Source organism: Asparagus officinalis, chromosome 6 (assembly GCF_001876935.1).
Source record: "Asparagus officinalis chromosome 6, Aspof.V1, whole genome shotgun sequence".
In the NCBI taxonomy this organism is placed as follows: domain Eukaryota; kingdom Viridiplantae; phylum Streptophyta; class Magnoliopsida; order Asparagales; family Asparagaceae; genus Asparagus; species Asparagus officinalis.
The window spans coordinates 54,310,009-54,334,349 of record NC_033799.1 but is presented as its reverse complement, the minus strand read 5'-3'; the positions used below and the strand labels follow the sequence as shown (position 1 = coordinate 54,334,349).

General features: G+C 37.9%; 1 protein-coding gene and 1 long non-coding RNA gene across 2 annotated transcripts; one reads left to right on the top strand and one right to left on the bottom strand.

Moving 5' to 3' along the window:
- On the top strand, positions 2,481–22,608 carry LOC109846201 (potassium channel KOR1-like). Its single transcript, XM_020415424.1, has 6 exons — positions 2,481–2,729; positions 2,841–3,029; positions 4,174–4,249; positions 4,395–4,689; positions 6,664–6,788; positions 22,050–22,608. The coding sequence occupies exons 1-6, from the start codon at positions 2,481–2,483 to the stop codon at positions 22,298–22,300; spliced, it is 1,185 nt and encodes a 394-aa protein (XP_020271013.1). The 3' UTR covers positions 22,301–22,608.
- Positions 23,287–23,964, bottom strand: LOC109845044. Its single transcript, XR_002248207.1, has 3 exons — positions 23,897–23,964; positions 23,705–23,811; positions 23,287–23,596 (listed from the first exon to the last, which is right to left on the bottom strand). It is a non-coding gene; the product is annotated as an uncharacterized LOC109845044 (long non-coding RNA).

Below are 24,341 nucleotides of genomic sequence, written 5' to 3'. Positions count from 1 at the left end.
AGTCATCGCAAGCTGTGTTCGTCGTGCCAGCACGGAATAGGTATCGAAAAGACATCATCTTCGGTCGAATCGATCATCCCCTACGCACGCTATGGGACGAATCTGAGGACGAAGACCCGGCGCCCCAGTTTTCGCAATACAGTCGAGTTGCAAAACGCATGATGAGCGACATGGGATACGCCCTCACTCGCTTGGAGGGCCTAAATTATGGCCGAGGGCGTAGAACGGTCATCCGACCCGCCTACGTGCCCAAAGGGAAGCCCTCAAATTACTTCAACAGGACTAGGAGAGGCTTAGGCTACTCCTCCTCCTCGTCGGATTTGTGTTTCTACGTCAACGAGGATTCCGATTACGCATGTTCGGGGGATCAATCATCAGCAACCTCGGCTTGGGACTCGGACGTCAGCGTAAGTGATCTGTTCGATAGCCTTACAGTCAACATGGCTACGATAGACCCCGCCGAAATGGCGGAGGACGAACAACTCCCGCTCTATGACGAGACATGGGATCGCCATGTTAACGCCCAGTGGAACAGTCGCTTCGAACAGCGCGAACCACCAACTGAAGACGAAGTCCTCCAGGTGAACATGGGTACCGAGGCGAATCCCAAACCCATATTCATCAGCGGCAGTCTGCCTCCTCAAGAAAAAGAGGATCTCATCGCCCTCATACGGGAATACATTGACGTCTACTAGAGAAAAGAGTTAGAAAAACTTCTCCATAAACACAAAGGAGGATGAAGAAGATTGAGGATGAATTCCTCAATTGACAATGCAAGCTTCCTCTTTGTAAACACAAACACAAACTTGAGAAATAAACTTTTAAACTCTTAAAACTCTTTTTTTAAAAACCCTCCTGGATGTCTACAGAACTGAAATAGTGAGGGGTATATATAGGATGAAAAACCAACGCTCAAAACCCAAGAAAATCCAGCAAAATGATAAAACTATAAAAGGCTGAAAAAATAACCGTTGGGGCTTATCAGTCGACTAACGGGTTGCGTCAGTCGACTGATGAGCTGATCGTTGTAGGCAAACAGTAGTTTATTAGTCCACTGATAACCATGGTCAGTCGACTGATGCTGATGACCTCATCAGTCGACTGATCAGTCGACCAATAAAAAAACAGAAACTTTTTAAGATTGCAGGATATTTCTTCAGTCGACTGATAAATGTCATCAGTCGACTGATAACATGTTTTCAGCTTGTATTGATTTTTGAAAACGAATTTTAAAGTTATTTTAAAAATAGCAAATAAATTATAAAAAATATAAAACTTTGAGAAAAGTTTATAAACATGATTATGAACATGTTGGAAAAGGAATTTTTCAATTTTCTCTTATCATTTGTGAAATCTCAGAAAAATTCAAAAGCACTAAAAATACATGTGTTTTAAACATGTTGATTTTGACAGTTAGCTCAAATCAAGTTTTAAAAACTTGTGTAATGTTTATATGGACATAATAAAAGATGTTAATAATGTTTGTATAGTCCAAAGCATATTAAAACATATTTTTCATAAAAACACCTATATTTGAGAAAATTCACAAATGAAAAGTGTGTGTATATTTGTGCTTGTAGAATTTGCACACATTATATCATCCTGTACTAAGTATACCAAGAATGAATCTTCTGAAGCTTGAACTTTGATTGATTGACTTGATTTGCATAGGCTTTAATATCAATGTTGCTCAATTTCCTGTGTATACTAAACAACACAAAACAAAATACTAAAACCAATATTAGTCGTAAATTGTTTGTTAAATTATCATTAAAACAAGAAGGCCAACAACATACTATACAACATTCAAATGGCATATGTGAAAAGGTTCAACTAAAAATACATGCGCATTAAAGGGCTTGAAAATTTGTCGCCATATCTGAATAAGAAAAAAATTATATACATTATTACTTCGTATTCATTAGTGAAGACTAGGAAATGCTCATTTGTTTTTCAACAACAGGGCTCATTTGTTTTTCAACAACAGGGTCAAGAAGGCAACATAATCGCAACGGATATTATAAAATCTGTAAAGATTTAAAAAGATACATTGTATGTCTTGGCTCATATAATATACTGCATTTTTAAGTATCTTTAACCTGGATTGAGTTGAACCCAATGAATTCTACACTGTGCAATCTTGTCACTGCATATGAAGTACATAGAGAGCGTACATAGAGAGCCCCTCATCTCTCTTTGTTTTATCAACTAAATCTACATATTTCATGTTTGGCATGTACCATACGCTTCTATACTAGATTATTCTGTATAGGTAATTACACATAATATAACTACATACACCAAGACATATTTTTATGACATTTATGCATGCATAAGTTGTTTCGAGGTTATTTAGAACAATGTGTGTGTGGATTTAGTTGTCAGTTTTTGTTTGTGTTACCATTAGTTCTTTCTTGCTCCAAATTATTGCTTTAAGGATGCTTAATCAAGATTCAAGATACTGTTCATTAAATCTATTCATGTGTTTCATTAATTATTCATTGAAGGAAGCTATTGGGATTTGTGAAGATGGAACAGAGGAGACTATTCTAATGTTAGAGCCCAGTTGCTCATTTGGAGATATTTCCGTTCTTTGCAACATTCCTCAGCCCTATACTGTACGTGTGTGTGAACTATGCAGACTCTTGCGTATTGATAAGCAGCTTTTATCAAATATCATTCAGATATACTTTGTTGATGGACGAAGAGTCCTAAGCAATCTTTTGGAGGTATCTTCTATATGAAGTTTGGAGTTATATACTTTTCTTGGATGCCTCTGAGCAATTTTGTTTTATCTGTATCCAGTTGCAATACTTAGATGATCTCTTTCTTCCTCACAGAGTAATGAATCCAACATTCGTGTCAAGCAACTTGAATCCGATATCATAATCCATATTGGGAAGCAAGAAGCTGAGCTTGCATTACGAGTAAATAGTGCTGCTTTTCACGGAGATTTGGATCACCTGAAGGGTTTGATTCGAGCTGGGGCAGACCCTAAGAAGAGTGATTATGATGGGCGAACTCCTTTGGTATGATTTTGATAGAGTACAGTTTTCAATCATCTGTCATTAATTTAATCATCTTACATGTATGCTTTAAAGAATGTGTGATGCTTTCTGCTGGTATATTTTAGGTTTCTTTTGCCTTCATTAAGAAAAAGTTAAAGGTTTATGATTTAACGAAATTTACCAACTTCTATGTTTCATGCGTACTCGTAAATGAAGCCGTATACACGACACGCACCTGTACCTGAGACGTATAAGTACCCGTACCTGTGTCCATACCCAAATTCCTCGGACACTCCTTGCATATATGAATACATTTATTCGGGAATATACTCACTTATGCAATATATGTTTAAGTTAAAACACTTTTCATACACTTCTTGGACACACATCCTATACTTCACGTCCACTTCCTAAAACTCGTTGGATATAGGCCTTATAATTTTAAAGGGTCATTTGGGTCTCTAGTTCAAAAATGATTGTTTTCCAATTTATAAACCACATAATAAAAGAAACATAAAAATTATTATATGAATAATTATCATAACATGTGAACGAAAAACAATATCGATCTCATGTAAATCATTAATTTCACTATTATAATACATGTATGTGTATAATAAATATTTATATTGTCGTGTCCTCGTACCTTGCCTTTTTTACAAATTTTCTGTGTCCTATACCCGTGCCGGCACTTGTACTTGTACCTATTTCCATGCAACTTAGACCAACTCCAATTCACAGCAGTTAACATTGGGAGCAATCTTTTTCTAGATCGAAGGAAAGAGAAATAAAATCATTGTCTTCTGTAAAAATATTAAAGCTCTTTACCTTCATGAATCTTTCTATCCATTTTAACATGCACTTCTTGGATATTTTCTTTACTGATCATAGTTACATTGAACCAAATTTTCGTATGACCTGTAAAAGTTCTTTAAAGCTAGAGGTGTCAATTGTTTATCCGATTTCTGCTTGCCAATTACTTGGCTATTATGACCTAACCTGCATCATACCAGACTTCAATATAGGCTTGCATTCTCTTACAAATATTATTTATGAATATATAACCAGGTGTTCAAGCAAGGGTATGTCTCCACCTTGCAGTAGTCGATATTTATTTAAATTGCAAAAGTTATCACTTTGAAATAAATTCTCATTTTCATTTCAGCATCTTGCGGCATCAGGAGGATATGAAGATATCACTTCATTCCTTATTCATGAAGGGGTGGACATTAATGTTTTAGGTGCCATTCTTTTGGCACTCAAACTCTGGCTTCATCTTGGATCTTCAACGTTCTCTTGAATTTGTAGTATATAACACTTACAAGGCCTTTTCATCTTATCATGAATCTTGATATTTGTATTGATCTGTATGCTTGTTTCTATTAGATAAATTTGGGAACACTGCGCTATTAGAGGCTATCAAAAACGGACATGACGAAATGGCTTCCTTACTCTTCAAACATGGAGCAAACTTAAACCTCAGTGATGCTGGTAGCCAACTTTGTGCTGCTGTTGCAAAGGGGGACTCAGATTTTCTAAAGAGAGTTTTATCTTATGGCATCAATCCAAACTCAAAAGATTATGATCACCGTACACCTCTGCACATTGCTGCTGCAGAGGGCATATTTGTGATAGCAAAAATACTTCTAGAGAATGGAGCTAGTGTTTTTGCCAAGGACAGGTTCGATATCCAAACTCTTAGTGACTGTCTGTATCATGACTTTGTTGTTTCTTTAGCATATCATATATGAACTCCAAAACTGTTTTAGCTTAGGTGCTAATGTGGAGTATATGTTACTGAAGCAATCTGATATAACTTGCAAAAGAAGATTTCTAAAATGGTTATTCAACAAACGGAGAAAGGAAATGGCTTTGTCAAATACGATTGCGTTATGTTTGTGCAACGATAGTAGAAATGTCTTAATCTCCAGTCTTTAACCAGAAAGTGTAATATTTATTTTCGCATTCACCTAAATCTGTAAACACAACTAGTATTATGTATTCAGCAAGATAAGTTTCAGCAGCTCAAAATATCCAAATCTAGGGATGAGAACGCACCTATATATACATATTTGTTGAATAGTTGAATATATGTAACTTGATCCATGTAAAAACATGTACATATATTAGGTTGTTATTCACGTGGAAAAGAACCTAATTTTAGTAAAATGGTACGTTTGGTTTTTAACAAAAGAAGAGCATAACATATTTCATCTTACACCTATCTTACGGGTGAATAACATTGCACACATTTGTAAGTGTCAGAATGAATTTGACTTGCATGTCACATGCCAGTTTTTCTTTAGTCCTGCATATTGGAGATGTCAGCATATTTTCTAGAAGGGGAAATCACAGTATACTGCAGTTTTAGAGAGAAAAACTCCCATTTATAACACCTGGCAGCCTATCCATAATCGACGTTAACAAACTATAGCACCCATTCTGAAGGGCCTCTTAACAAGAAAAGGAATACCCTAAACTATAGCACCCATTCTGAAGGACCTCTTTGACAAGAAAATGAATAGCCTAAGGAATTTACAAACAGCTCGTGTTTGAATAATCATTTAAATTAACCAGTGTTGAGTTTGATCGAGACTGGCAAACTTGAATACACGTTCGAGGTTATTTAGTAAAACAGGTCAAACTTTCAGTAAGCACCTACTAATTGAAACCAACTGCTCTCATACTTTCAGTTAGTGTTTAGAAGAAATTTGCAGGCTGTGTACTTAAATTGTGTTTCATAATTTCTTAAAGTGACCACATATATAAGTGTGGTGGTGTGGAATACAAATGACATAAATAACTTAACAGATGTATTTAAATGAAATGAGATCTATCTCCATATTATGATATAAGGATCTACTCATATCCAAAATTGGACACACGTAAACTGTTGCTTTGAAAAAAGGTATATAAACAAGAGCAAGCAAATGTTTGGGAACTCGTTCACTGTAATTTATAAGTGTATTTTTCCTTAATATGGATCCAAGATCATGTTTGGTAAAAGTTTACATATTACTTACTTTTTACTTATAAGTAGGAAAATAGTAGGTTGAGATTTTAAATTCATTATTATTATTATTATTATTATTATTATTATTATTATTATTATTATTATTATTATTATTATTATTATTATTATTATTATTATTATTATTATTATTATTATTATTTTGGAGCCTTATAAGGAGGTTCACTTTTTGAATACACTATTTTGCGCTCTTACATATGATGTTTACTTCCAAGGTTTCAAAATAAGGTTTGTCAAACATGGTCTAACCAGTGCCCATAATTTGGTGTCTTGGTCACATTTTATAACATACCCATGAATACTATTTGATCAGAAGTTTATAATTCCGCACGCACGCATGCATATGTGTGTGTGGTGTATGTGTGTCTGCATCTGTGTTTCTGTGTGTATGGGTGGGTGAGGGGTGGACGGGTGGTTATGCGCGTGTGCGTCTGTAGTGTACGTAGTGTGTAGTGTCTCTGCTGGTGGGTGGTTGAATGGGTGTGGGCATGTTTATATACATACACACATCTGGTTGTGTTTGTATTAAATTATCCTCTAATCAACATCATCAAACTCTAGAGAGCACTGTGTTTCAATCTACAATACCATATTACTAAAATTGTTATTTGTTACATGTTACAGGTGGGGAACTACACCATTAGATGAAGCGCATAAAAGTGGAAGCAGATCCTTGATAAGGCTAATGGAAGAAGCTAAACAAGAAGAGCAGTCCTTGTTTCCTGGGCAACAAGATCAAGAAGTACAAGGTTTATTTTGACACAATTCATTTTATTTCACAAGGGATTTTATGTTTTTTTAATTCTCATAGATGATTCCACCATTTAGTTATCATTATCTTAAAGCTAACTCTTTTTATCATTAATCAAGATTACCAACTTCTAAAGCAGTGTTGATAGTAGAAACTTTTGCGCTTCCTTATCCTTCTGAACTGTCTTATTTACTTCCTGACCACTTACATACGCAAGTAATGCAACCAGCCAGCTTATTAATGGTTTGTTCACCCAATGTTGTTGTGCCACTATTGAAGCATATTTGATACCGCTCTGCATCCTAAAGAAGTATCCCAGTCAAGTGACAAATTTCTAGCTGGTGCATTTTTAGTAAAGTTGCTTGCATGTGCTATGAGCTAGGCTTGAGAAGTTTGTCGGAAGCAATTAAGAAAGATAAGAAAGTGGTCAAGTTACAGTAGGAGTAGCCCTTAGATAACTGAATAAAAGAATTTGGTTATTATAGTCGACTCCAAATTTCTAGATAAAGGCTGAAGAAATGGCGAGCATAGTGACGAAAACCGCAGGAACAGGTTTGGGTGCTGTGCGGTCGACCGCGTGTGGCGCGACGGTCGACCGTCAACGTGCACGAGGATGAGTTCTGTTCAGAAAAGTCCAGAGACTCAGGAAAGTTTCTGTCGTTTTCGCGGTCGATCGCACATGGCGCGCCGGTCGACCACGAGTCGGGTCTAAGCTGGGTATTGGTTTTTAACCCGTTTCGTTTCTGAGTTGATATATAAGTCTAATCCTAATTAATTAGGGTTAAGCAATGACGTTTTCAGCAGGCTTTGAGAGGCCGACCGTCAAAAGTCCAGAGACTCAGGAAAGTTTCTGTCGTTTTCGCGGTCGATCGCACATGGCGCGCCGGTCGACCACGAGTCGGGTCTAAGCTGGGTATTGGTTTTTAACCCGTTTCGTTTCTGAGTTGATATATAAGTCTAATCCTAATTAATTAGGGTTAAGCAATGACGTTTTCAGCAGGCTTTGAGAGATGATTGTTGCATCCAAGTCACTGTTTTAAATATCGGCCGATAATTGATATTATCGGCCGAGTTATCGGATTTGGGAGCTCTCCGCTAGGATAAATTGGATTTTTAATCGGTTATCGTTTTTCTAGGTTTATCGGCGATTTATCGGCGTTATCGGCACTTATCGGCCGATAAGTAAGACTTTTTTATCGGGATTATCGGGATTATCGGCCCATTTTGACTAACATTATATTTTTTCAAGGCTATGATGCAAGTTTCGCTTTCTACAGTTAGTTAATGATTCTAAACATGATGATTTATATTTTGGTATGTTTATATTTCATTAAGCATGATTAGATTACATTTTTTAATTGTTATATTATATATACACATCATCCAGTATATCACTCCGATAAATACTATTTATCCCCGATATATCCCCGATTTCCGCTATCCGATAAGGATTTTGGTCGTCCGATAAATCTCCGATAACCGATATTTAAAACCTTGATCCAAGTATGTGAGATTTGTGGGAGATCTAGAGGCTTAGTTTTAGAGTTTATTTGGTGAAATTTGTAACCATATTTGTATTCTCTTGATTTCTAATAGTAAGAACTCCCCCCTCCTTGCCCCGTGAACGTAGACAACTTGCTGAACCACGTAAAATTCGTTTATCTTGTTATATTATGTTTGGCTTATTTGGTTGTGATTTATCTCGTTCTTGTTCGTGTGGTTTCGAGCTCCGCTGCGCACAACAAGTGGTATCAGAGCCTCGGGTTTGGCTTGAGGCTTGTTCGAAGGATTTGGTGAAGGATTTCTATCTAAAGAATTAGATCGACACCATGGGAGAAGCAAACACATCTGGTTTCTCTTATGAAGGCGATAAGAGTCTGAGCATCAATAACACGAAGATTGATATTCCGAAGTTCGACAACAAGATCAATTTCGGTTTGTGAAGGTGTCAGGTGATGAATGCATTGTATGCACAGAATTTTGAGGAGACTCTTGAGTTACAAGGAAAACCCATTGATATGGAGGATAAGATTTGAAAGAAGATGAACAGTAGGGCTTGTGGAGTTATTCGATCATACTTGATACCGGATCTTATTTATGACGTGATGAATGAGACGTCGGCGAAGAGAGTGTGAGAAACACTCAATGAGAAGTATCTTACGAAGAGCATTGAGAATCGGCTTCACTTGAAGAAGATATTTTACCAGTTCAAAATAAAGAGGAGAGTTTCCATCAGGGAGCATGCCAATAATTTCACCAAGCTACTTTCAGATATAGCCAATGTGGATATCATGGTTGAGGATGAAGATAAGGCGATGCTACTTTTGTGTTCGTTACCCGAGGATGATTATGGTACATTCGTTCTCACTATGATCAATGGAAGAACAACAATTAGCTACAAGGAGGTGACCTCGGCGTTGGTGAATTATAAGCTGAGGAAGAGTGATGGTGAACCATCTGAGAAGACATCGGGAGATGCATTAGCAGTTCGAGGTCGTACTCCAAACCGCCGCCAAGACAACCGCTCAAAATTAAAGAATAGAGATGCCTATAAGAGTATTGGTAGAATTCAATGTCAGTATTGTAAAGAATAAGGACATTGAAAGATTGACTGCCCAAAGTGGAAGGAAAAAGCCGGGAAGAACAAGGAGAAAACTGTACAAGCTTCAGAGGTGAATGTTGCAAAAGGTGTTAGCGAACATTCAGATTCAGATTCTTCGGGTTATTCGTGCCCTGCACTACCGTCGGTTTGCTATGCCGACTCTATGGAGTGGATATTGGATTCGGGAGTCACATATCATATTTATCCTAGGAGGGATTGGTTCTTCAGTTTTGAGGAACTGGAAAGAAGGGATATCGTGCTTATGGGTAATGACCACGTATGTCCTATTGGTGATATTGGTTCAGTCCGGATCAGGATGCATGATGGTATGGTGAGGGAGTTGAAAGAAGTGAGGTTCGTGCTGCAGTTGACGAAGAACATCATTTCTCTTGGTATTTTGGAGGTAGCTGGTTATCGGGTGACCTTAGAGGATGCTACAGTGAAGGTCACGAAAGGTTCTATGGTGATGATGCGAGGAGTCAAGGAAAACTTCCTATACTACTTGAAGGGCAAGACAGTTACATAGGGTCTGGCAGCTTTTATCACTACAGAGGAGGACACTACCACCATATGACACATGAGATTAGGACAAACATGTGATAAGTCCCTGCAGTCATTGGCGAAATAAGGGCTATTGAAAGGTTCTAAGACCTGTAAGATAGAGCTGTGTGAGCATTGGGTACTTGGGAAAAAGACTAGAGTGAAGTTTGTTACCGCTATTCATAATACTCAAGGTATATTGGATTACATTCACACAGATGTTTGGGACCCTTCCAAGCACACATCACTTGATGGGGCCAACTATTTTATCATTTTCATTGATGACTATTCCAGGAAAAATTGGGTATACCCTATGAAGTATAAACATGAGGTCCTGAATATTTTTGTGGAGTAGAAGAAGAAAGTAGAGCTGCAGACAGGTAGAAAGGTGAATACTCTACGTTCAGATAACGGTGGAGAGTATAAGAGTGATCCGTTTCTGCAGTTTTACTGGGATCACGACATTAGACGACACTTCACAGTTCGAGAGACACCGCAACAGAACAGAGTGGCTGAGAGATTGAACCGTATATTGCTGGAGAAGGTACGATGTATGATGACGCAGAGTGGATTGCCTAGATTCTTTTGGGCCGATGCATTAGCTTATGCGAGCCATCTTGTGAACAGGTTGCCGTGCACTATGATACAAGGGAAGACTCATTTGGAGCGTTGGTCTGGTTCGGTAGCTAGTAACTATGAGTCGTTTCAGATATTTTGGTGTCCTGCTTATTACTATGTTAGTGATGGTAAATTGAATCCGAGGGCGAGGAAACAGTCTTTGTGGGATTTAGAGATAGAGTTAAATGCTTCAAGTTAAGAGATCCACAGGACAAGAAGATAGTTATTAGCAGAGATGTCACATTTGATGATGCATATATGATGAGGCCTCAAGTTCCTCAATAGGTGGAGGAAGATCGGATTCGAGAGATATTGTAACAGGTGGAGGATGATGTGACTCCACCCACTCCAGATAGCATTATATCCTTTGAGGCTCCTACAGAGGTGACACTGGGAGGAGATGAGATGATAGCCGAAAAATGTACGATTCAATAGAGATAAAAAAGAGATGAGGAAATCCGAAAATAATTCAAACAATTTACCCACTCGAACAGTTACGGGTAGTCGCGACGCATAACCTCCTCGCGCTCCCAAGAAGCCTCCTCATCTCTTTTCTATCTCTATTGAACTTTAACTTAAGGTATTACTTTCTTTCTAAGCCTCTCGTCCTCTCTAGTAAGAATACAACCCGTGATCTCCACTGTAGTTAAATCTATCTGAAACTCAAATTCTGGTGCATCAGAATACAACCCGTGATCTCCACTGTAGTTAAATCTATCTGAAACTCAAATTCTGGTGCATCAATCACCATCTGCTGCTTCTCGTCGCGAAATTACTTCTAAATTATCAAAACATGAAAAACATCGTGTCTACTCGATATTGATGCTAGAAGATCTAGCTCATACGAAACGGTTCCAAAATGTATAACTCTCATGAACGGGCCAATATACCTTGGGGTAAACTTTTCCCGTCTATCGAGTCACTGAATTCATCGACGGTATTCTTAATAAGACATAGTCCCCAATCTAGAACTCTAACGGTCATCATCTCTGGTCTGCGTAACTCTTCCGACGACTATGCGCTGCAAGAATGCGTTCCCGAATCTCTATTACCTTTTCTGTAGTCTGCCTCACAAACTCCTGTCTAAATAATAAACTTTCTTATAATTCTGCCCAATTAATAAACAATCTATAATGCCTCCCGTACCATACCTCATATGGTGTCATACCAATAGTCTATGATAAATGATATTATAAGCAAACTCAAATAATGGGATATGATCCTCCCAGCTATCTTGTAAATCTATAATACATGTTTGCTACATGTTTTCCGACACTTGGTTTACTCTCTCCGTTTGTCCATCCGTCTGTGGGTAGACAACAATAGAATATCACAACTGACTACTGAATAAATCCTAAAAACTTCTCTAGAAGTGTCTTTTCACATCTTTGTACATTTTTCTTGTGTTTGGATGCACTGTATATCTGCTACGATGTGCCTCAACTGTCGCAAAATAAGTCATACCCTCCGGGTCTGCATCAAAACACCTCGTAGTCCTGCTAATGATGTGTCCACGTAAACGACAAATGTTGTATCACTGCTCAGAAAAGTTAAAATTGTTATTGTAGTCTATCTAGCCTTAATAGTCTCAAAGGCTCCCTGACACCCAGTGCCCAAAGCAAACTATACACCCTTCTTCGTAAATTGTGTAAGTGGTATCATAATCTTTAAAAAGTCCCGAATGAGCTTTCTTTCATACCCTACTAAAACTGCGCATCTCCGTAATGGTTCTTAGTGGCTCCCAATCAAGTACAGCCTCAACAATGACTGGATCCACTATTATGCCCCCTACTGATGATGTGGCTTAAAAATCTGATCTCTTATAGCCAAATCTCGTATTTGCTGAACTCAGCGTATCACTGATGTCTCTAATCTCGACTGTTCGCTATGCCCGCAATGCCAATAGAGGATGTTGCTCGTGTTCTGCCTCCGATCTCGAAAAGATAAGGATGTCGTCAATAAAACGACTATGAACTGGTCCTAACATGAATGGAAAACCTGGTTCATCAAATCCATGAATATCGTGGGTGCATTGGTCAGCCCAAATGGTATGAAAGGAACTCAAAAGACCCATATCGAGTCAGAAAATACGGTTTTGGAAATATCCATTTACCGCACTCATAACTGAAAATAACTAGAACGAAGATCAATCTTCGAGAAATATTGCGCTCCCCGCAGCTGGTGGAACAAGTCATAAATGCTCGATAATGGATACCTAATCCGGATGATGACTTGCTCAACTCACGATAATCGATACACAATCGCATGCTATAGTCCTTCTTCTCCACAAAGAGGACCGCTACTCCCATGAAAATAACTCCTGACAATAAAACCCTGAGTTAACAACTCATGTAGCTGAGTCTGTAGCTCCCTCATCTCAGTGGGCGCAATATGATATGATAGGATACTCGGAATATCGGTACGGTGCCTGCTGCAACTCGATGCAGGGAAACAACCTCTCTCACTGGAGAAAACGTAGGTATGTCTTGAAAGACATCCTGATATTCTGAGACGACTCTGGTCTCGCTCAAAACTACACCCCGATTCCGTATCATCACCTTCTCGACGTATGTCAGAAATGGCTCCGCATTCTGGTTACCCTATGAGGTTGCTACTATCTATACAATCCCAACGAATGCTCACAAGCATACTATTTTAGCAAAACAGTAGTTACTAATATTGTAGGTTTATAACCGTTTCATACCAAGAATGACGTTGAAATCCGGCATCCACAAAACGACCAGGTCAAAGATGAACTTAAACTCATCTATACTGATGACACATCTCCTACATATACTCTCTAATAGGGACACCTTCCCTAGAGGAGTAGAATCTGATAACAGAACATCTAAGGGATGTGTAACTAACTGAAGCCTATATATGAAGACATGAAATATGAAAGAATACGAAGTTTCTGAATCAAACAAGATTCGAGTTGAATAAGAATTTACTACGAAAACTCTGCTCGTACTATGCTCACGCAGTATGACTACATAAACCCTGTCGGTAGCTAGCGACTGCTGTGCTATCGGTGATGGAACGTATGGCTCCATCTGACCCTAATGAATACTCTGAATAACGCAATTCTGGCTTATTGCCCCTAAATCCTCGGAATAACCGGTAGTACATCTATCCTCCGATGCTGGCCGTAACCGCGGCCCTAAGACTATTGACCCTGACCTCTGTCATGCTGGTCTCCTGCTGGTGTACTACGATAATTCTTCGATCTATATCCGATCTTGTTACAATTATATCATGTGTCCCGAATCATGCGCTGCTGCGGCGTTATTAAATAATGTTGTGCTATCTTCTTATAATATCTTTGTTGATGATGGTAAAAATCCTTACCCTGCTGCTGGGGTCCTCTAGATCCCACAATAGGCCTCTTGCCCTTGTTATTGCTATCATGCTGGTCTTGATTTCATAATTAACTATAGGCATATTTCACTACTTTAATCGAACTAGCTCTAACTGCTTATCGAAGAAGTAAACAAAAATTTCCCAAATAAGTGATATACGCTGTCCCGACGAAAATCTAAAATCGTAGCTATCCTTTGCTGCTATTCCCCGGTGATGTCCTCTATGCTGAATATTTCTAACATCTGGTTTGGTACTGAGTCGACATTAAGAAATTTTTACATATTCCTTTTTATTTATAAATTGCACATGAATCTAGTTTGCCCTGCACTATAGTATTCTCAGTGTCTGATATCCTTCCTATTCTATCAGAGCCAAGCCTCGTGCTATGTGGTTCTATCAACAGCTGGTTATGGTAATGATGAAACCATTGGTATTGCATCTTCATTAGGTATGACTGATACAATTGGTAGTGGAACTCCAGAAAATGATACTGCTGGCGAAAACGGATACACCTCTTGCTCCTCGAGTGCTACAAAATCTTACTACAAACGGTGCCATAAAGTCGATCAGATATTGTGGAGTCTGCTGCGGCTCGGGCTCTGCTTGCCCAGCTCTCCGGGTACGAGTTTTATCTCGACCGTATCCTCGTCCCAACATTTATAATATCGAGAGGAGATCTTATGATCACAGTAAGCGAGATCGCAAACATATATACATATATATATAACGTATCACAATACGTATACATAACATATAGTATTCACGTAAATACTTTAAATCAACATAAAATAATTGTCAAAAAAATTTGAAATTTCGAGATATACGCACATATCGTCTTCACTCATTCTAGGAATTCCTAGCGGACTCTATACATGAATCCTAGGAAATTCTATCCTAGCTCCATAATTTGACACAGGAATGATCCTAAGGATGCTGGAACTAGAGCTCTGATACCAACTGTGACGTCTCAGGGTTCACACAAGGCTGCAGTCTAAGGTAAAACCCGGATTGTCAAACCTGCCAAGCACCAAACATCATGCTACGACATGTTTCACCATCATAGTCACTATCTCTCTAGTGGAAATAACAAATAGGTGAAGATACAAAACATGCAAATAATAGAAGTAGTACAAAATCAGATATGCACAGAAGAAGTATATCAACAAATGAACCCAATTGAAATAGAATGAAAAATATCTCTGAGACTGAAATACATCTCAACACAATGAGTCAAATGAAATCTCATTGAGGCACTCTGCCTCTACAAAATGAATACAACTCTAAAGTCTGAACAATGAACATAACTATAAAGTAGAGCTTCAACTGCTACGCTAAAACTATGCGACGATGACTATCTAGAACTCCGTCATCCTGCAACTCTCCGAAACTTTGATCTGCTTGAAAGATACAATTTAAACAAAAATAACAACAACAAGAGCATCAGAGCGCTACAGCAAGATCACCTCCATCCTCCCAAGGGGAAGAGCTGCTAGATGAAGTGGAGGTTCTATCTACTAAGCATAGTCTACCTATATTATTTTCCCGAGTTAATATTTAGATACCTACAAGACGAGACGTAGTACGTTGAGCGAAATAATCCAAACAAGGAAACCCTCATATATATACCATATGTCTCAAATTGTAGATCCCTAAATACCAATTCCAACTCTATGAATGAAAACAACATTCAAAAGAAATACTCCAAGCCTAAATCATATAAGGGCCTGTTTGGTTATTTCCTAAAAAACCAAAAAATAGAAATGAAAACCAAGAAATCTCAAAAAGTACAACTTCACACATTTTCATACCTAAAACTCACCCACAACATCTAATAATATTATTTTTATCCAACAACTCATCCACCACATCTAATAAAATATTATTTTCATCCAACAAGTCATCCATCACATCCATCATATCTAATAAAATATTATTTTCATCCACAACATCATTCAACTCATCTCATCTCATATTTAAAAATCACTCACATCATCCAATAAGATTGTGACAACTCATCTCATCTCATTAACATTTCATTTCTTTGTTTTCCTCCCAAAAAGCTAGGAAAATAATTTTCTTAAGTGTGGGTCACATCATCCAATAATATAATGATAACTCATCTCATCTCATCTATTTTCTTATTTTTAAGAAATAACCAAACAAAAGAAAACAACCTATTACAAGAAATAGGTTTTTTATAATTCATTTCCTTATTATTTCCGCCAACCAAACAACATCAAAATAAATTTTCTTAAAAAATCACTCACATCATCCTATAATAAGGTGACAACTCATCCCATCTCATCTCCATTTCTTTGATTTCCTTCTTTTTTTTAGCCAACCAAACAATCCCAAAACCTATTTTTCTTAGAAATAGGTTTCCTTTTTTTTGATTTCCCTCTTTTTTTAGGCAAACAAACAGCCCCTTAGACCAATGCTATAATTTCGAACTACTTCTCAAGTAGTTGGCGTAATAATAAGAGAATATCATCCAACTCAAAAAAATCACCATAGGCCATATCCTGTATGCCACAAATCAAGGAATGTGTCCTACTCATGGGTAATCTAACATGAGAGTAACTACAACTGATGATACATATATGTGGGCATCTTCTTATGCAATAGCGATACTCTTGTAATATTCTTACTCAATCGCTCTGCGACAATAAGTTTTGTCTTCCTATTCCGGATACATAAAATAACGATACTATTATAATACTCTTACTCAATCGTTCTACGGCAAATAGGTTTTATTGTCCTATTTCGGATACATGAAATGATAATACTTTTGTAATACTTTTACTCAATCGTCCTGCGAAAATAGGTTTTATCTCCCTATCCTGGATAATACATCCAGATGATCGTACAACGGAGTATAGACATATCAGCCAAATGCAGAAAACCCCCGATCATCTTCGAGTATTGGTACAACCGCGGTCTCATTGCGAGAAACATCCAATACTCCTAGAGTGGTACAACCATGGGCTTATTACGGGAAACATCCACATCGAGCATCCATAACTGATGAATATTATTTTATTATATGTTATTACACTTTTATCAACTCAACGTGTATCATAAATCTCAACAATGCGTGTTAACACAACATAAACTAAGTGTATGTGCACATATCTCAGTGTGTGTCCATAACTAGTGTTCACCATCATCTCAGGTGTTAAACAACTCTTAATCATTATAATATAACAGTACAAGATTGAGAAACTCTCTCGAAAATAACAAACAAGAGTGAAACTCAAGAAACTTTCACGTTATATATCAATTATTTCAAATCAGCATATTTGTTTATATATCAATTATTTCAAATCAGCATATTTGTAATTTTTTGCAAAACATATCGTTAGTCAATTAAGCATATCTTTCTCTAGACAAACTCTTTTTAAGAATAGTTTTTCGTTTTGGAAACTAGATTCACATAGCTATCATTTGGCACTGATTTAGTTCAGTTTGGAGTTCATATGATATCTCTAAATTTCAGTTAAACGTTATATATGTGCAGCAGTTTTTCTGCAGAACATATCATCAGTAAATTGAGCATATCTTTCTCTAGAAAATCTATCTTTAGGAATGATTTGCTGTTTTGAAATCTAGATTCACATATCTTTCAATTGGTATTAGTTTGGTTCAAATTGGATTTCATTTGCTATTTCAAATTTCTAGTTAAACAGTATATATGTGCAATAGTTTTTTTGTAGAACATAACAAGCATGATTATTTGCACAAGAAATCATATTTAAACCTTCAATCATGTTTAAAACATACTGAAACATATATAAAACATATGACAATACTTAAACTTTGATAATCACTTACTGAAATTATCTCGAACATAAATCAAACTCCTGTGTTAATCTAATTAGGGTTTTTCAACCTAATTAACCAAATTCTTCAGTCTAAAGCATGAATTTTTAACATATTAAACATAAACATGAGTGCTAAACAACTTAGAAAAGGTATACATTCATTAAATCATATTTTTAACACTTAGGTATTACAAACCTAGGGGTTTCTCATCTTTAATCCACATGTAAACTCAATTAAATGTCAAGTTAGGGTTTAAACATGATTAGAACATGATTAACAAGTTAAAAATGAAATTTTGAAGAACCCTAATGATCCATGATTAACAAGTTAAAAATGAAATTTTGAAGAACCCTAATGATCATGATCATGTTTCTATTATAAACAGCAAGAAAAACATGTAGATCTAATGATCATGATCATGTTTCTATTATAAACAGCAAGAAAAACATGTAGATCTAACATTTGTTTAAGATCTGACAACAAAAATTTATTCTTTTTTCACATTAGATTAAGATCTAAGCATGTAAACACAATTTAAACTTCTAAACTAGTTATTTAACTATGGGGATGAGTTTGGATGTAAGTGATCTTGCCTTATTATCATGTGTAAGCCTTTGAAACAAATAGCAAGCAATCCACAAGCATAAACAACCCGTTCTTCCTCGCCATACGTCGATGATCTCGCTCTCGTGTCGGTGTTTTGCTTCATAAAGCTCTCCAAACTCATAAGAAAAAGATTTAGGGTTTTTGAGGGGAGAGGATGGTTGCTAGGGTTCATAGATATGATAAAAAAAAAGAATTTTCGTGAAAACGTGGGTATTTATAGAGGCAAACCCGAAACAAACCTGTTTGACCCGAACCAGGAAACCTAGTCTGACTAGGAAAACAACCTATCTTTCCTCTAGATGATATAGTGGATTGTGAGACTCAGGAGCAGGGTCATGTTCAGGAGTCTATTGCAGTGAATAGACCTAGAAGGGTGATTCGTCGGTCAACTAGGTATAATGATGTCATGGTTGCATATGCATTATCAGTGAAGGTTGTTGATGATATGGTTCCATTCATATTTAGGGAGGCAGAGTCTAGCCCCAATTCGATCAGGTAGAGGGAAGCTATGGAGGAGGAGATGCAGTCTCTTCAGAAGAACGATACTTGAAAACTTGCAAAGCTACCTAAGGGTAAGAAAGCTATTGGTTGTAAGTGGGTATACGCAAAGAAGGATGTATATTCTATTAGGGACATTAGGTACAAAGCCAGATTGTTTGCCAAAGGATATGCACAACTTGAGGGCGTTGATTATAACGATGTATTTTCACCCGTTGTGAAGCATTCATCGATTCAGATTTTATTGGTATTGGTGGCACAACTGGATTTAGATTTGGTCCAGATGGATGTTAAGACAGCTTTTCTGTACGGAGATTTAGATGAGAAGATCTACATGACACAATCCTTGGGATTCAAAGCTGCAGGAAAGGAAGATTTGTTTTGCAAGCTGAAGAAGTCTTTTTATGGTTTGAAGCAATCGTCACGACAGTGGTACAAGAGATTCGATAATTTTATGATTGGCCATGGGTACACGAGGAGCCCATATGACTCATGTGTTTACATGCACAAGCTACAAGATGATGAGCACATATATTTGCTTTTATGTGTTGACGATATGCTTATTGTTTCCATGAATTCTTCGGCTATTCGAAAGTTGAAAGAGAAGCTGTCATCCGAGTTTGAGATGAAGGATCTTGGAGAAGCAAAGAAGATATTGTGTATGAAGATCGAGAGAGACATGGTGAAAGGGAGATTGAAGCTTACACAGATGAGTTATTTACAGAAGATGTTGAAGAAATTCAGCTTTGATGGCAATACAAAAGCAGTTAGCACTCCATTAGCTCCCCACTTTAAGCTTTCAGCAAATATGTCATCTGTTTCTGTTGAAGACAGAGATTATATGTCGAAGGTTCCATATGCCAGTGCAGTGGGTAGCTTGATATATGCGATGGTGTGTACGAGACCAAATTTGTCACAGGCCGTGAGCATGATATCAAAGTATATGCACGATCCCGGGAAGGGTCATTGGAGACCGTAAAATGGATTCTACAGTATGTTAAAGGCACCGTGGATGTTGGATTGATTTTTCAGAAGAGCGAGAAGAATGTGGAGAATTGTATTGACTATGTGGATTCAGATTATGCGGGGGATTTGGACAAACACCGGTCTACTTCAGGATATGTGTTTACATTGGCAGGAGATGCTATGATGCACGGATACAGATACGGGACAGAGTACGATACGGACACGGATACGGGATACGACAAAATCCAAAAAATAGGATACATGGATACGACAAGAATTTTTAAAAAAATATTATTATATATAGAAAAATTTATAAAATTCAACTAACAATCTAAAATATAAATCTATCACAAAATAACAAGTTTGTAAACTAAAAGTACCTCAAGATGAAGTGGAAGCTGAGAGATTGAGAGAGAAGATTAGGGTTAGGGTTAGGGTTAAGGTTTTTTCTTATTTTCTTTCATTTGAGTCAGCTGAGGATCGAATCGAACGGGAGATTTGAAAAATAGGGATGAGTTTTTAATCGAAAGGTTCGGGTTGGATTTTAACAACCAAACCCGTAACCCGAATGAATCGGCCTTCGGCGAATCCGAGTCGTGTCCGAGCTCCTTTGACCGTGTCTGAGCCTAATTTGTCTATTGACCCGTGTCGTATACGGATTGACCGTGTCCGACACGTGTCGTGCACGTGTCGTGCACGTGTCGTGAAGAATTCGTGTCCGATTCGATTCGGACACGGATTCGTAGCCTCCGGGGGCGAATCCATGCTTTAGAGTGGAGATGTACACTTCAGTCTACTGTGGCTCTCTCTACTACAGAGGCGGAGTATATGACAGTGACTGAAACTGTTAAGGAGACTTTGTGGTGCGTGGATTGTTAGAGGACTTGGGGATTGCACAGGAGACCGTTCGAGTATATTGTGATAGCATGTCGGCTATCTATTTGGCGAAGAACCGAGTTTATCATGCACGCAAGAAGCACATTGATATCAGATTCCACTTTGTTCGTGACGTATTGGATGATGAAGACATCATTTTGGAGAAGATCCACACGAAGGACAACCCTGCGGATATGTTGACCAAAGTTGTTTCAAGTGTGAAATTTGGTCATTGTTTGAAGTTATTGAATATTTTTCAGTGTTGAGGGTCTTTGGAGGCCATTTTGGTGAATTACGTTCGGCTTGATTCCTTGGACAAGAGGATACGTAAGCAGTTATGTTTGATGTAGCTGGTTGGATTTGTTGATTTTGATGGGAGGAGATTGTTTGAGCTCTCGTTTGGGTTCCCGACTTGTTGTGGATTGAGTCCGTTGTCGTGGGTTGTTTTCACTTCGTCCTGGACGCAATAAGTGAGACATTTGGATGGTTTTGTGTCGGCTCAGTTTGGTAGAAACATTCGCCGAAGTGGAAATTAATGAAATGACGAGCACAGCGACGAAGACCGCATGAACATGTTTGGGTGCTGTGCGGTCGACCGCGTGTGGCGCGGCGGTCGACCGCCAACGTACACGAGGATGAGTTCTGTTCAGTATCAGGTTGCACTCGACCGCGCTTGGTGCAACGGTCGACCGCCAAAGGTGCACGAAGATGAGTTCTGTTCAGTATCAGGTCGCAGTCGACTGCTAAAAGTCCAGAGACTCAGGAAAGTTTCTGTCGTTTTCGCGGTCGACCGCGCATGGCGTGACGGTCGACCGCGAGTCGGGTCTAAGCTGGGTATTGGTTGCGAGTCGGGTATAAGCTGGGTATTGGTTTTCAACCCGTTTCGTTTCTGAGTTGATATATAAGTCTAATCCTAATTAATTAGGGTTAAATAAGGACGTTTTGAGCAGTCTTTGAGAGGGGATTGCTGCATCCAAGTGTGGGAGATTTGTGAGAGATCTAGAGGCTTAGTTTTAGAGTTTATTTTGTGAAATTTGTAACACTATTTGTATTCTCTTGATTTCTAATAGTAAGAACTATCCCCTCCTTGCCTCGTGGACGTAGGCAACTTACCGAACCACGTAAAATTCGTTTGTCTTGCTGTGATATTGTGTTTGGCTTATTTGATTGTGATTTATCTCGTTCTTGTTCGTGTGGTTTCGAGCTCCGCTGCGCACAGCAAAGGCTTCAAAAACAATGATAATCTTATGAAGAGTTACAGTATGGTAATGCATTCTTTACTATACCACTACTTGTGCATCATACAGCATCGTACATCCTTAAATTCTTTTGTAAATTTTGCTGATCCCGCCTCCTTTCGATCAAATACAGAGAAAACACATCCACGGAGGTGTACGGTCTTTCCCTTCCATCCTTGGGGCCCATTGGAAAAGAACAGAGAAGGAGTCATGCTCTGGGTTCCACAAGACATTGACGAGCTCATTAGCTCCGCTCTACAGAAGCTCAAATGCTCTGGCACATTCATTCTTTCAGAAGATGGAGGAAGGATACTTGACGCAGGCATGATATCTGACAATGATAAACTTTATTTGGTTGCAGACCAAGATAGAAACACAACATAGCATGAATATATGCAAGTGATTCAGATTGATTTTTCCATATCATTGATCTCACAATACTTGTACAAGTATATACGTATGCCTTTGTTTTGAAAAGTCTGCGCATGCCATTGTAAGCTTGTAACTCATAATTAGTGGAAAGGAAATCAGAGGTATTCTTAGGGAAAATATATGCAAGCTTATCAAAGCTTAATGGATGCCCATGTTTCATTTCAACAACCTTTTATTGTTATCCTTCCTCGAACTGCTACAAAGTCTCATTTTGATGTATTTAGCTTATTCATGAAACAGAGGATCATTGGGAAGGTGAATCTCTATTTGTCTACAATCTCATTGACATTGTATAAACCTGATGATGGATTCAATCAAAAGTAGTTCATAGATAGCATCGGACATAATTTGATACTTTCGAGACACAAAAACCCTCCAAATAGTGTCTACTTCATTTCCCAAGAAATAACGCATAGGTCCAAGATTCTTTGTGAAATTTTGATGCAGGAACAATCTCAAAGCACGTAACAGCTACATCTTCTACACAAACAACTAGCCTGATCTTCTTTTTGTATGATTCAAAAGAAAGAAGAGTTATCCTTATCTGCATAGTGCGGGACAAACTCCAGTTCGATGACACAAATAAAAACTATAATTCCCAACAACCTAGGGAGCTGACCCAGTTTCAGATATTAGTTTTCACACGATGCCACAAGATCCTCGGAAGGCCACTTATGGATCTTGCTAGTAGAGTCCTACTTTCATTGAAGGCTGTGATTTCAGATCTTTGTGCGGGTATGCAGTACACGGTTAGACAAGCAAAACATCGTTTAGCAGTTACGCCATGAAAATTAACTTCTAAATTGTTAGCAAGCACTTAAAAAAAGGAATTGAATTACCATGAAATGAGTACTCCGACTCCCTACAAAATTGTCCAGAGCCACATTCACAAAACTAGCAGATGCAGCATCCAACCTTGTTACTTTCAACCTACAATATAGAAATTTTAGTTTTGCTTACTGGAGTCTTCAGTATAGTGCATGCACTAATAAATTTGATAAGGTTCTTATCATAAAGCTCTTGCTAGTTTCCTATATTTCTTCACCCAAAGAAATCTCATATTACAGCTGCAGCTAGAATTATTAGTAAACTCATAAAACCAAACAGAAATAAGCGCTCCCTCAAACAAAACCACTACCGTACAACATACATCTCAGATCTCCTTAGCAACATATACTAATTGCTGCTGCTTCTCACCAAACAGATGCATGCATCCAAGCATGCAAATGCACAGTGCTCCCTTTCCATCTTCAGTACCCCACATGCAAGAAACGAGCAAGCATCGTGATATTAGTTCCACAAAGGATGGATGAGCAAAATTCAATCTACTTAAGATCAGCTTAAATATTCTGGTACCTTCATTCTTTCAGAGGAAAGAGGCAGGATCCTTGATGCGGACATGAATCCGAACAATCTGAAACTTGGTCACAGATCAAGATAAAGGTCTTCATTTTTATTAACATCTGTCAAGAAGTACGTGCACATTGTAAGAAGTACATGCATATTAAGTACATGCTCCCACACTATTCTACGTGTTGAGACCAAGACCTATATTCCATGGCTCCAGCCATAAGATTATCTCCTTAGTCTAAAGAAAATGCTCCATCGCAGTACCTGCAAGAGATTATCCAAAGGGACAAGAGTTAGAAAACATACATGCGATTTTAATCGAACAGATGGTTCATACAAAACAATCAGGTTCCCAGATGAAGACTTGCACCACCATTTATCACTACCATGACATTTTCTAACAGAGAGAATAATTTTGGTATTAGTATCAACTAAAGAAAAAAAAAAACCCAAAACTTAAACAAATTGCACCCCTAAATCTGAGCCAATAGACAATAACCCATTAATTAAGTCATTTGAAAATTATAGGCCCAAGCCCAAGCACACAAAAAAACCCAAAACTTTTACCCATAATCCATTATCAAAACGTGAAAACACTATCAGGTTTGACCTTCGATATTCTCAGAAACTAAAGAACGTGCAC